At 38.9% G+C, this 14,238-nt stretch overlaps 1 protein-coding gene across 4 annotated transcripts in view; it reads left to right on the top strand.

Annotated features, from left to right (window-relative positions):
- Positions 1 to 14,238, top strand: part of arl15a (ADP-ribosylation factor-like 15a) — an 85,928-nt gene that overhangs the window by 30,838 nt on the left and 40,852 nt on the right. For all 4 annotated transcript variants that reach the window (XM_017043187.2, XM_025052957.1, XM_025052959.1 and 1 more), the window contains exon 4: positions 5,105 to 5,313. In XM_017043187.2, coding sequence (XP_016898676.2) covers positions 5,105 to 5,313 — 209 coding nt within the window. The remainder of the gene's footprint in view (positions 1 to 5,104; positions 5,314 to 14,238) is intronic.

The raw sequence follows: 14,238 nt of genomic DNA, 5'->3' as shown, positions 1-14,238 counted from the left end.
CAACAGACCAGAGAGGATTATTAGACGTACAATTATCTTTCCTCCAGCAGACAGTGTAACAGAGCTCAGCCGTTAAACCTCCTGATTTAACACAGCTTTAACTGTTTTATGGTGTTTTCACACTTTGGAACTGGGTGTGTGTGTGTGTGTTTATTGGTACAGCTATACTTGTGGGGACATTCTTTGTTTGCTTTGTTTCTATTTTTGTATCTATCTATCTGTCTGTCTGTCTGTCTGTCTGTCTGTCTGTTTGTCTGTCTGTCTGTCTGTCTGTTTGTCTGTTTGTTTGTTCGTCTATCTATTCATCTATCCAACATTAATTTGAATGACAAACCTACATAATAGTACTGCATAGTAGAAAAGTAATGACTTGGATTTTTTTTTTTAGTGTCAAGATCACCTACAGTCCTGACCCAACTTAACTAGAAGAATTTCAACCCCAAACCTACACAGAATCTCCATCACTGATAAAAACAAATTCAAGTTCAGTTTTTTTTTAACCACAAACAATAAGTGAACAGACTTTTTGCTACAGACATTGCATATCTCAACCTTTGACTTTCCTTCTGCTTCACAGATTTTTAGTTTTGTACACAGTGAAGTCAAATGCCATTAGTCTTAATGAAAGCTAAACATGATGTGTCTTTTTGTTGTAATCAGTGTTGCCATGGTGTATAATCCGTGACATGGAACTGTCTTTTACAGCAGTGTTTCCCAAACTTTTTTTTCTGGGGACCCGTATTTTGAAAGTCACAAACCTTCACGACCCAAGTCAGTAGACATTATTGGTAAACTCCTGGGAAACATGATGCGAGACGACCTAAAAAAAAATCTCTTGCGACACACCTGAGGGTCGCGACCCAGTCTTTGGGAAACAATGCTCCAGAGCCACCGTCTCCAATGCCGTCCTCTGATTTAGAATGTTCCAGTAAAGTAACTAGGCTGCTGGAGCTGAAGAGAGTGGGTGGCTACGATCAACAACTAACAGATTCAATAGTTCATGAAGAATTTGAAATTTCATCTCCACCAGTAATGATGTTCAGATACTTTGGAAAAGTCTAAGTTTACTATAAGCTTTTGTGTTGCAAAAAAGTTGTTTTCATGACAAAACGTATCAGTTACTGACTGTACTTCAACCTCAAAGGAAATAGATGATGATTACAACCTACAAGCTACTAGACAACACGCTGGTGTGTCGATAAAAAGTAGATACATCATATATAACAATCTAGACATTTTGCACAGTACTGTGTCTGAAAATCAGAGGACCAACATCTCTGTATACCTGCATTGAAAGCTCCATCATTGTGGCATTAATGTGCCTTTGGAGCCAGGCCTCACACCAGAACTGTTTGCTCAAAAACAGACCCTGCTGGGTCGATGAGTGTATCAACAGCTGAAGTGATTTTTAACCTCACTCCAGCTTCAGCCCCAGCTCATTCCTCAGTGAGGTAAGCAAACTTTATTACCAGAGGCCTCTCTCACCAGCACCAGCGCTCTCTCCCATTACTGTAGTGTAGCTGTTTTGTTCAGTTAAAAAAAAAAAAAATCTTTGTCTGCTTTTCGTTAGGGAGACTTCAAAGAGTTTTACTTTCAACTTTCAAGAGTGAAAAAAGACAACAACATGCAGCAACATGTTTATAATTTGTTCAAGATAAAAGATGGCCAATGTGTGAAAGAACGGATATAAAATATGTAAATTTATTTTAAAAATATATTATTATGATTATGATTTTTGCATCCTTTACTGGATAGTTCTTCTCTTTCACCGACCAATAGTCTTTTATTTTGATCCCTGTGAGAAGGTCAACCATTACTTAAATTTTGAAATCAGAATCTCTGAACCCTTTCCAAAGGTGGTGGGAAAACATTGTCATTTAGGGTCAGATTACGCTTTTTAATTTGCATCTTTTCTATTCTAAGAGATTGGCCAGACTGCGGGAAACGAAAAACATTTTTGTCTAATCAAGATTGAGTTTCAGAAGTCTGGATGGTTTGAGATCTGATGATCTCAGATCTGTTCAAGTCTAGTTTTGTATCATTAAAAAACTCTGACTAAATAAAATTTTTTAACAGTTTAAAAACAAGAGCAACTTCCTTTTAATCTATTTCTAATTAAGAATTTACTAATTTATTCATTTATGCAATTATAAACACTAACAGAGCGGTAGAGTAGCATGAGAAAAATAATTCAGTTAGTTAATCCAAAGACAAAGGACCAACACGTTTTCCAGGCTGTTGTAACTGTAGAGTTAGTTCCTCAGTGAGTCAATAAACAAACAGGGTTAGATGAAGTGAAGTTCATATGTTTTATTAATCTCCATGGAGATTCAGTCAACACGGTGCAGCAGTGAGTGCAGAGATAGACAGCAATCGTCTGCTTTTGTGATTTTTGTCAAGGTCACAGTCTGGTGTGTGTTCACGTGGGAGAGTTCGGTGAAGGGAGTGAATCCACAGAGTGAAGACACCTGTGCAATATGATGGAACTAAGGCATTGTTTCCCAAAGACTGGGTTGCGACCCTCAGGTGGGTCACAAGAGATTTTTTTTTGGGAGGGGCATCACGCGTCATGTTTCCCAGGAGTTTACCAATAATGTCTGTTGGCTTGGGTCGTGAAGGTTTGTGACTTTTAAAATATGGGTCCCCAGAAAAAAAAAGTTTGGGAAACACTGAACTAAAAGGGGTCAAGACATGAAGTTCAGGCTACTGCAGCAAAAAGGACGACTTTATAGGACCACCTTAGTGAAACAACCTAGAATTTTATTTTTTATTTTATTCCCAAATATCAGTTCCTGCAACATATTTTAAGTTTCTTCTTCTTTCTTCTTCATCATAGTTGTCTTCTTTCTTTCTTATCCTGTTTCTCATTGTTCTTTCTTCCTTATTCTTTTTTTTTTACTTACCTCCTTTTTCATCTTTCTTCATCTTCTTCGTCCTCCTCTTCTTGGTTTCCACCTACTCTCTCCTCCTTGTCTTCATTTTCTTCCTCTCCTTTTTTCCCCTTTAGAGTCAGGGAAGAAAACAAGGAAAGGAGTAAAGAGCACGAGCTTGGAAATTAAAATGTCACAGAGAGTGCGGTGTGAACTTTAATCATTTGCCAGCCTCACAGTTCGTCATTTCTTGGCTGGTACTTTACTATTAGTAACAATTACAAAGCCACAGTAAGATCCCAAAAGTAAGCTACCCTATAATATAAAAAAGGGTAAATTTAAATGAAAAAAAAAAATTGCAATTGGTTTTTAAATTTTAATTAGTTAATTGTAATGTTACCACGCCTAAGCGCTGGTTGTTTTAAGTATATGTTTTAAGTTCCTTATTTAAAATAGGGCATTTTGGAAAAATCACTTCTTGCTAAAACCAGTTATAGTTAAACCTGATAACATTGTTGTTTTTAAAATAAATGATAATCAAAGGTTGTGGGAGATTAAGATTTTTAAACATTTGATGACTATATTTTTTCTTTCTCTCTCTCTCTCTCTCTCTCCCTCTCTCTCTCTCTCTCTCTCACACACACACACACACACAGTCTGTTTAGCCTTGAGAATGAGCCCAGACGCAGTTTGAAGCAGGTGTGTGTTTTTACTTCACTGACGCTGGAGTTCACTGCTGTGTCTTTACAAGGACTTGAGGAGCTGCTGAAAAGTTTTGGCAGGAGATGAGTTTGAACTTCACACAACAACAGTGTGTTTTGGATTTCTGAGTGTGTGCGTAACAGTAACAGTGTTTGTATTTTTTATGGTACCAGGAGAAGTGAGGAAAAATGTTTCTGTTTAATTGATGTCGTGATGTACGTGTGTCAACTATGTAAGTTATTTTGTCTGTACGCTCACACTTTTTTTTTTTCCACAGTACTTCATATAAACTTTTGTGGTTTTGTGGCACGGAATGAAACACAAACTGCAAGTGGTAAATACTGCTCGAGAGTTCAATTACACACTGATAAACATCAATGAATTCAGCAGACAAATAGAAAACAATAAAAAAAAAAGATACTATTATTCCCTTTCTTTAAACTGGAAAACACAAAATGTCAAGCGAGTTTCCGTGGGGTAAAGTTTCCTAGAAAGCATTCCTTTTTACTGCTGTAACCTTTGATTAAAAGTCAACTCTTTCGTACGTTGAGTGTTTTCAATAAGAGATGCCCATTTATTGGTAGTGGGGGGCCTGTCTGCTTAAGGCTTTGAACATTTTTACGAGTTCCCTTTGTATAAAGGCAGTCGAGGTAAGTTTTTTTTTTTTCAATTTCCTGAATTGGTTAAGAACCTGGTACAGTCTATGATACATGTGTATGGTCGATGGTGCAGTATGTACAACAGGAATAAACCACTGGGTGGCAACTGTTCCAATCAAATCAATAAAATATATATATATTTTTTTTTGTAATTCTTTTTGGTCGGGCACAATGTTAATTTTAAAGAGGTTGATCCTATTTAGTAGAAAACATGTGGTAAATTAAGCAGGCAACAGCATGTATGACTTAATGGCAAGAGTCACCTGGTACATTCATGCTTCAGAGTGTGAAATGTTTTGAAACCAAATGTCTTCACGTCTGTTACTGTTTGTCCAGCAGTGAAGTCTGTCTATTTTGCAGTATTTTTTTGATTGCACAGGAGCATCATTGATCGTATCTGTATTACTTATTAGTAGTCGTTGAAACTTATTAAGTACAACCTACCTTCATTCCTGGCTGCTGCAAAGATTTGTATCTCTTCTCCAGGTGAAGCAGGAATTAACTTGATCCCATTGATAATAGAAGATAAATGAAGTGATAAGAAAACGTTTATTAAATCATTTTTGTTGTTTTGTTTTTTTCATTTTTGGCCCACTTCAAGACCGCCAAGATTTGTTTTATCTTTAAATTTAATTACATGTTAATATCTTTTATTAAATGTCTATTTGTCTTCATGTTTCTAATAATGACGGGGTTATGTCTGTACTTATTTCTTTCTATATTCCCATTGCATATATTAACATCCTTAGAGTTGTATCTTCTCAGAACTATTCTACTGCAGCTGCTGTTTCTTCTCCCATTGTTGCTACACGAGTAATAACAGAGACTTGTTATAGACGCCATCAATCTTAACGATACAACATCTGTCCACAGGAGCCGACAACATCAAGAAATATTGGAGCCGTTACTACCAGGGGTCACAAGGTGTAATCTTCGTGTTGGACAGTGCGTCATCAGATGAAGACCTTGAGGCTGCACGGAACGAGCTTCACTCTGCCCTCCAGCACCCACAGCTCTGTACACTGCCGTTCCTCATTCTCGCAAACCACCAGGACAAGCCTGCTGCTAGGACGCCCAGCCAGGTAAACCGAAGGCTGTAGCCGTTAAGGTGTCTAATGATCCCTTATGATCTGTGATTTGAATTTTAGATATGATTTATCTATGTAGTAGAACTCACCAGCCGACTTTAAGGTCATGTGTCAGAGGACGATGTAAGGAGAATTTGAAACCATTGCAAAGAGTTTCAAGATTTATCAAGTTGTGACAGAAACATCTTTATAATGTTGACTGCAGCGCATACCGTGCAAAAGATTGCGCAAACATTTGACAGTTTCCATTGTCCTTCACTGGTTTGACAAATCCTCTGGTCTGTGATTTGTCAGCAGATGCAGTGAAGCGTGTGATTCCCAGTCTTCTTAATGTGTACTTCGGCTCTTTTCGGTGTGCAAAAACTGTAAAAGTCGTGTCCCAAGGTTAAATCAACTATTCAAACACAGAGTTTATGGCGGATTTAATCTGGCATTAAAGTTGAAATGGAGGCTTCCTCAATGCCGAGGAATGTCGTGTGGCCTGAGACTAATGGTTTTCCCTCTCCTCCAATGGACGGGATGTAGCAGTTAAAAGATAGCACAGCAGATAATATCTGGTGTTCTGTAGCCATGTTGTGTGTTGTATGTAATGGCACCTTCTCCCTTTAGGACAGAAATAATCTCACCACAACCAGTTTAAAAAACCCACACACACACTTACACGTATATGCTGAACCTGTGACCAAGCCTGAATCTAATTAGCTTTGGTAAACTAATCAGGAGTATTTGGACACAGGCTAATGGAGTCACAGAAACCAAATAAACTTGCTGATTTAAATTAGCAGCTGCTTTTTAAAAACCAGACAACACTGGCCTCTTTCGTGGCCCTGATAATGTCACTAATTTAAATTAGTCTGTGAACTGACCAGACTTCTTTGCTAAGTCTCAGCGTGAAGTGTCCTCAGCAGTGTTTGACCCATCTCCGTGTCTGTCTCTTCACACTGGTACCCCGGCTTGTTTCCAGAGAAATGCAACACACGAGTCTGCATTATAAAAACAGATTATATCATCTTAAAAACTGGCAGAGTCTAAATGAACATGTTTATTGTATTGTGCACTGTTTTTGCCACCATTGATACACTTTTGTAGTAGTTTTTTACTCACACTGCCTAAAATGTTTTGCATAATTTATTATTATTCATTCCTTTATATGGCCGTTTTGTGTGGTCAGCGGGAGCTTAAAAAGCATTTAGTAAAGTCCATAAAGTCCTGCGGCCCGGTGATCTATGATCTATGGACTGGTACTGGTCCACGGACTGGGGGTTGGGACCCCCAGATCCCCAGTCTTCCATTTACAACCGGCCCTTCAAGGTGAACTGTATTGCTGATGTGGTCCTCGGTAATAATGAGTTTGACCCTGAACTAGGATATTTGATTTTCTGTTCCAGCAATATGCATATAATTTTGGTTTTAATTTTTTACATTATTTTTTTTTTCATATTTAGGAATGTTGATTTGTCTCACTTATTCATGATTAATAGTAATTATCTCTGATCATGATTAATCACAATTAATCGTTTAATTACATTCAAGATTTACATCTCTTGTCTTACATCACGTTTATCATGATTATTCGTGATTAATCCACAGCTAGTTAATTTATCCAATTAAAAATGTTAATTGTTTTGACAGGTACAGTACATACTGTACATGCAACCCATCCTCCAGAGGAGTGTTTCTCAAACGTGGGGGACCCATATTTTAAAAGTCTCAAACCTTCGCGAACCAAGTCAATAGACATTATTGGTAAACTCCTGGAGACCCTGGAGTCCTCTTGATGTGAGACGACCCCAAAAAAAACTTTTGCGGCCCACCTGAGGGCCGCGACCCCGTCCTTGGGAAAAACAATGCTCCAGAGCCGCCGTCTCCAATGCCGTCCTCTGATTTAGAATGTTCCAGTAAAGTAACTAGGCTGCTGGAGCTGAAGAGAGTGAGTGGCCACGATCAACAACTAACAGATTTAGTAGTTCATGAAGAATTTGAAATTTCATCTCCACCAGAAATGGAGACGTTCAGATACTTTGGAAAAGTCTAAGCTTACTATAAATTTTTGTGTTGCAAAAAAAGTTGTTTTCATGACAAAACAGTTGAAAGGAAACAGTTCCTGACACTGACACACAAACCGGCTCCTGAAGCACTGGGATCAGTGTGAGTGTGAGTGTGTGTGAGTGTGTGTGTATTGTATGAAAATGCCTGTTGGTATTAGTAATTCCGTAGTCACTATGAGTGCTAACACATAACTATGTGTGTTTATCGTCACCTAAGTCAGTGCTGTGTCATTGCTGACTAATGACTAATCTGTGCAAAGATGGAACAAAATATTAAAACCAGCTTTGGAAAGAAAGGCTTGACTTCACCTCTCACAGTCTTTAAATCAGTTCTCTGACAATTTCTCTCGTGTTCTCGTTACAAAAGCCGAGCTTTAATTAAGATCATGTCACATATTGATATCAGTGATAAAATGTAGCTTTCAGCTGTGGAGTCAAGGGGTTTTTAACCTTTTACTTTCTATACCTCACATTTAATTTTTTTACCTGCATAGGTATATAAATAAATAAAAATTCCACAGTGTGTGTAATCAACCTAATGTGTACGAGTGTGAAGAAGCGCAACAAGTGGATGAACGGTGGAATTGCTCAATATACTGTGTCTATTGCCTATGCAATAACATTTACCTTAATTAATTTACCGGGTGAATATACTGTATCTATTTTCATTAGTCTAATATATGCAGTATTAAGTATCCATTTCATTTACATAGTTTAATAGCCAACCGTAAACAGTTTGAGATACTCAAGTACAACATCACTATTTCTATTAAATCTACACTTTCAAAAATGTACATTATTATTATTATTGAAATGCAGATTTCAAGTTTATAATGTACATTCTTGCCTACTTAAAAAAAGGAAAAAAATAAAAAAATACAGAGGCTGCTAAGCTCACCTTGAGTTTGAGATAATGGCAACTGTTTGTAGCATTATGCAAATACATTAGCATTCAGTTTATTATCCAAAGTAGGAAGAAAATAATGAAAGTTTTACTACTCTGTATGTAGTGCTGTATTTCTAGTGCGTTGTGTCTCTAGGAGGTTTGGTAATATTTATGTCGGGGTGTTATTTATTAATAAGGGCTGTCAAAACCCTCCGCTGCAGCGCTACTTGCTTAATATTAAATGAAAGTTACACTTAAAGGATCAACGTACATGTCAGGAGCAGGTGGCCGACCACTCTTAGCCCTGGCCGGGACAGTGCAAGCTAAGTGCAGCGTGTCTCTTCAGCTCAGGTTAAAAGCTAAAGTTAAAGAGATGCTGCCGCGTCCTACTTCTAAAACCTTATCATCCTTAGACACGGCTTTGAAGGAAGCATCAGACTTTGGCCTACGAGTGAACCCTAGGAAATGTCATGTCGTGTGTGAATGTCTGACTTTACACTCAGCCCATAGAATATCACACATTCATTTATGAATGGGTTCTTTAGCTTCTTCCTTGATGTCTAATTCAGTTGACTTCACGTCTTTACAATAAACTCTCTCACTGTCACGTATGACGCGCTGTTTATCTGTTTCTGTATAAAATCATTTTTTATTACTTAACGTAATATTGCTGAATGTTACCTCCAGGTGTGGCGCTTTGGCCCAGAGGCAGACCCCAGGGTTGCAAGATCGAATCCCGGTTAGGGCGGTTGGTACCTTCCAGTGGACTCACCCCCCACAGGAATGTTTAAGGGGGGGTTGGTACGGTGCAGTGTGATTTGGGTGGAGGTCATAGAGATTGCTGCCCCGCGACCCTGTAACGGATAAGCGGATGAAAATGGATGAAAATGGATGGATGGATGGATGGATGGTTACCTCCAGGTATTTCTCTCTCCATCCCATGGCTGTACATGTAACTGGGCTCAATCAGACATGCAGACATGTCTATTTTATAGGCCTTGTGTAAGACACCATACGTATACCTCCATGCTATGTGTTTTCATTATTTATGGGTATTTCCATTAGCTTTTTCCCAAGTAAACAAGTTGTACTAAGGGGTCAGTGCACATTGCGTCAAGTTTTTTTTATTTATTTATTTTTTTGCCAGTTACGCTGCTTTGGTGAAACTTTTTGCTTTATAGAGGCTTTCTACAGTTCACCAGGTCATCACTGGGTTAGGAGATCAACGGCACGTGAACTTGCTAGATCGATAGATACGTGGCTTTTTCATCATTTCCTCAACCTTCAACCCATCACACGCAGTAGTAATATACAGGCAATTAAAGTATCTTGTGTAGGACTATCGCAAATGTAATCATCGGGATTACAGTAATCCCTAACACTAAAAGACGCAGAGTCTGTTTCTAAAGTGTCACCCTTGATCCACCGTAACACTTTAGCTGCTGAGAAGGTATTCAGATTTCCTCTGCTGTAATCTTTTTAAATGTTTAAACCATTTAAGCATGTCTAAATGTTTTCAAGAGGTCACACTGGTTTAGAACAAGAAGTGATACATTACATTTTGTATATACCATTAGTGATGCATTGCTAAACGCCACTGGTCCAGCCGTAGTTTTCCGTCGCGGTGATATACTGTAAATGGATTTCACTGTGACTTTTTGTTTTTTTTACACCGGTAACTGTCTTCACTCTCCTGATTTTGTAACAGAGCCAAACCAAGAACCTTTCTTTGAGAGCAAATTAAAATGTATATCAACATGTAGCCTTCCAGAATTATTCTGGAATTAAACCTACTGATAAGCAATTTATTTTTTACCAATTTCCAGACACTAACTGTGATTAAATGCTGATCTAAATATCGTTACACTGAGGATTAGAACCATGTAACATCTGCCACGATACAAGTTCAAGTCTTTTTTTTCCTCTCAGATCCAAATACTATAAATTGAGAGGAACCTAAGTTGTTTTCACACAACTGAGACAACCACCAGGGGGCAGTATATTAGCTCTCTCTACATGAAAAGGCACATTTCAGACTGCTGTCAAAACAAAATTCTGAGAATTTGCAAATCATATCTGAGGAAAATGGGGATTTAGTTTATATGAAGATTTGCTCCAGGTGTTAAAAACAAACCTTGATGTTTGAAGATAAAGTGCTCAGATAAATGAAGTACTTAACAAAACAATCTAATAATTGTTTCTAAGTATGAAGGAATACTTTTGGAAGATTTTCAGGTGTTTTTGGCTGAATCAAAACTACAAATTGACAGTTAGGCTTCATATGAATAATGCAGCAGTTGTTGATAAAAAAGGAGACCTAAGGGTGTTCGCCCCCGGAGGTCTGCATTGCAAAATTGGAATACACCCACAGACAGATTACATTATGTATCGATGCAGAATTTTATTTAAACAAGTTTTGTAGTGTTTCAGGTCCTGGACTTACAATTTAAACTCTGCAACCCTCCAAGAGCTGCAGCTGCGTTGCAGGTTTCTGCCTCTTGTGAATGTTTGACAAGCACCACCCATGAAACAAGCCCAAATGTAGTTGGTCTGAATTCTATTGGCAGCTCCTCTGGCGATGACACTATACACAAATGACGTCTCTCTGTTGGCTTTCTTTCTCACAGCAACCACTCTGTTGACAGAACAAGGTGGCTCATTTCCTTTACACACACAGTTGTAGTCACAAGTGCTGTTTGCTGGGGCGGTCCTTGTTTACGGTGTCACATCAGGGACTAAAGGTGTTTTGGCCCTGCGAGAGTGAGGGGTGAGAGAGTGTGGCAGCGGGGCAGAACTGCTCAGTGGGCCTGTTAAGGCCTCACTGGGTGCAAGTGTTTTCCAGGATTGGGGTAGGTCTGTTGGAGGCAGAAGGAAACGTGGGACAAAATTCCTTGTTGACATCAATCTCCTGCTGTTGGGGGGCCCAAGGAAGCAGGGAGGAGTGGAGGGGAGGTCACCCTGTTGATATAACACCTCAACAAAGCAGGTCTGTTTGGATGGCTGGGCCTAAAGGACTGTGTCCATGAAAGGTTCTTGTTTTTGAAAGTTTGTTCGGCGTTATGAACAGACGTTAGGATCTCCTTGGGTTCCACTGTCGTTTGGGTTATCAAAGGGCAGAGACGAGACGGAAGCAAAGCTGACGTTACACTCTGTGAAGAGGGGAAAAATAATAGTCCAAGTCAGAGTCACAAGGAGGGGGCGAACGAAGGGGGGGGGNGGCAGAGCTGGCATATGAGAAAGTACAAAGATAACAGAAAAAAATGTGAACAGGAAAAAGGGGGAGGCTGTAATATCTAACCTTGAACCAAGACGTGGCTCCCCTCCAAAATTGAAGACAGAAGCACTAAAACATAGTGGTCAGAATCCCCAGACGACCAAAAGGGAAAAGCACACCCTGGTGCTCTCTCTCCCCTTCTCCTCTCCTTGACATTCTGTCCTTCACTCATTTGCACAAACACTAAATCTTAAATGAATCCAACAGCCACTCCATTATGCAGTTTACTGTGAGAAACACTAACAATGCCTGAATATGAGTTGCACACACTTTCACGCATCTGTTTCCAGTGTACCAAAACTAGATCTGATGTGGCTCTTATGGTTTTCGGCTCAGTAACGCCACACAGACAGGCATCCTCTCAAATGCGTCATACACTTGTGTCACATAAGCAAAGACAAACAAGTGAATTATACTCATATCTTATGCATTGATTTCAAGAAAAATCGAGATGAGTGTGCCAACAAGACGACGGTGACAAATCTCCACCTCCTCTCCAACCACCATGCAAACAATCATTAATCACCAAATTACCAGGAAGAGGCAGACACTTGGACACACATGGAGGCACTGACGTAGACATTGTTTGTTTCACACAGACCATGTTTTCCACAGTTAAGAATTCTGGGAATAATTCCGCACCAAAACACAAACTTTTAACTGCTATGGACCACACAGTCACAATCGCAGTTCTGTCGAAGAACATCTTCAGAAACAAATCTTGAAGTCTGTGAAACCATAGTCAGCCCGTAAGCCATGATCTGTCATAAATTTGATGGCTGTTCAATACACTTAGTGCTAAGCACCATAATGGATTTATTAGATCCTGGTCATGTAGCTCAGAGTAGAAACCTTCTTTTTCTATATTGTTATCAGGACTTTAGCTTCTTTTTCATCGTACGTACGTACGTACGAACGTGTGAGAGACACTTAAACAGAATTAGAGGGGGTGATAGACAGTGAGCATTACACATATCCTGAAATGCCATCTGATGAGTGGTGAGGTGAGACTTTGCATCTGCAGTGCAGATATGAAGTCACTGTCGGCCCTCATTTTCATGATCCTTAGCAACTTTTGATGCAACCGTAATTGATCAAGAGTGTAATAATAAGGATAGGAAGTTTAAAATCTCAGTTTTTTAATCCATAAACAGAAATAATTCATTCATCAAGGGGGAGAAAATATTAGAATATTACTTCATTACTTACTTCATAAAGACTATTCCATTCTATAAACCACGTTAAGAGAATTACTGTGAAAATGTACAGACTTTTACCATTTTTTAATTTATATATATAGAAAAAAATATATAAGTATATGGCAGTAGTGGTGATAAAACGTTGGCAACCAAGTAAAGCATTTCCCTAACAAAATCTGCTCCTAAACATTCTTTTATTAGTCTACACTAAACTGTTTAAACAGGACACAGTATGTAAACAGTAAACTAATTAGTGATGGCTGAATCAAAGTACCGGCAGTTGATTACACAAACCACTTGTTCACAATGAAGGCATCTTTTTAGTATCGCATGTGTTTCTGATAATTAAAAAAAAAAAAAAATGTTAAAACCGTTTTATCCAGCAACAACATTTTAAGAACCCAGTGACCTCCACTGTTCTTTGAAACAATAATAAAAGAAAACGAGCAGGAAAACAATTGAAATCCACCAAAATGTAATTTTAGATAGAAAAATATAAGGTCTGCTGACAGATGCTGGTGGCTCAGGTACAAACCACAAGCAAAACAAGGACTGTTTAAGTTTTGTTCTCCATCTCTGTAAACCAGCCCGGAAAGGAGAACAATTTTAATTTGACATTTCAACCTGTTGAACGAAGGCCTATATATTCATCCATCCATCCATCCATCCATCCATCCATCCATCCATCCATCCATCCATCCACCTTCTACCACAATCCCTTGCAGTCACAGATCACCGGCCTGTATCATTGAGGAAAGATCTTTGTCCCACCTATTGTGGAGGTTATTATTTATGTCAAACATAGGTAACAGATTTAGGGTACGGCCATCGGTGTGTTACTTATTCTTTGATGTCCCTCTGTGTCTTCCATTCTTTTTTACCTCACATTCAAACTTCCAACAAACCTCTAAAAATGTTGACCCCTCTCCAGCCTATGAAAACCTATAACTCACTGGGAGGCGTGTTTTCTGGTGGGAACAGCCTCACCAACCCCACAGCTCTGCGGCCAGTTTCAGTTCTCCTGTGGTCCGCAGGAATGTGGCTCACACAGTGATGGAAAACCCACAACTGACAAATTGTTCTTCCAATGCAAGACAGCTCATTTGAATAGTGCGTGGTCCTCCACCTCCTCTGGTAACAGGTGTGTTTTTCTAATCAGTGAAACATGCATGTTCACATTGGAAGTGGCGTTTTTCACAGTTATATTTAGACTTGTCTAATTCAAGAAACATTTGAACCAGTTTTTTTAGATCTATCTTAGTGTTTTTTGCAGACTCACAGTTAAGAAGCTTAAAGAAAAAAACATTTGATTGTTACACCAGGATTTGAGTGCATTGTTTTATTTATTATTCTTTAGAATGTGAACCTATCTGGAAACCTGATTTAATCAAAAAGTCACTTCTTTTCTTAATTCCCTCAACCAGTTAATGGAGATGTTCTGATCACTGATTGGTGGAACTGTCAGTGACAGCTATAGGTGAGGCCACCGCCTGAGATGAAGCGGATGGTTGG

This window comes from Cynoglossus semilaevis, chromosome Z (assembly GCF_000523025.1).
Source record: "Cynoglossus semilaevis isolate Cse_v1.0 chromosome Z, Cse_v1.0, whole genome shotgun sequence".
Lineage (NCBI taxonomy): Eukaryota > Metazoa > Chordata > Actinopteri > Pleuronectiformes > Cynoglossidae > Cynoglossus > Cynoglossus semilaevis.
Note: the sequence above shows the minus strand (reverse complement) of the source record. Positions and strands in the feature narration are given on the sequence as shown.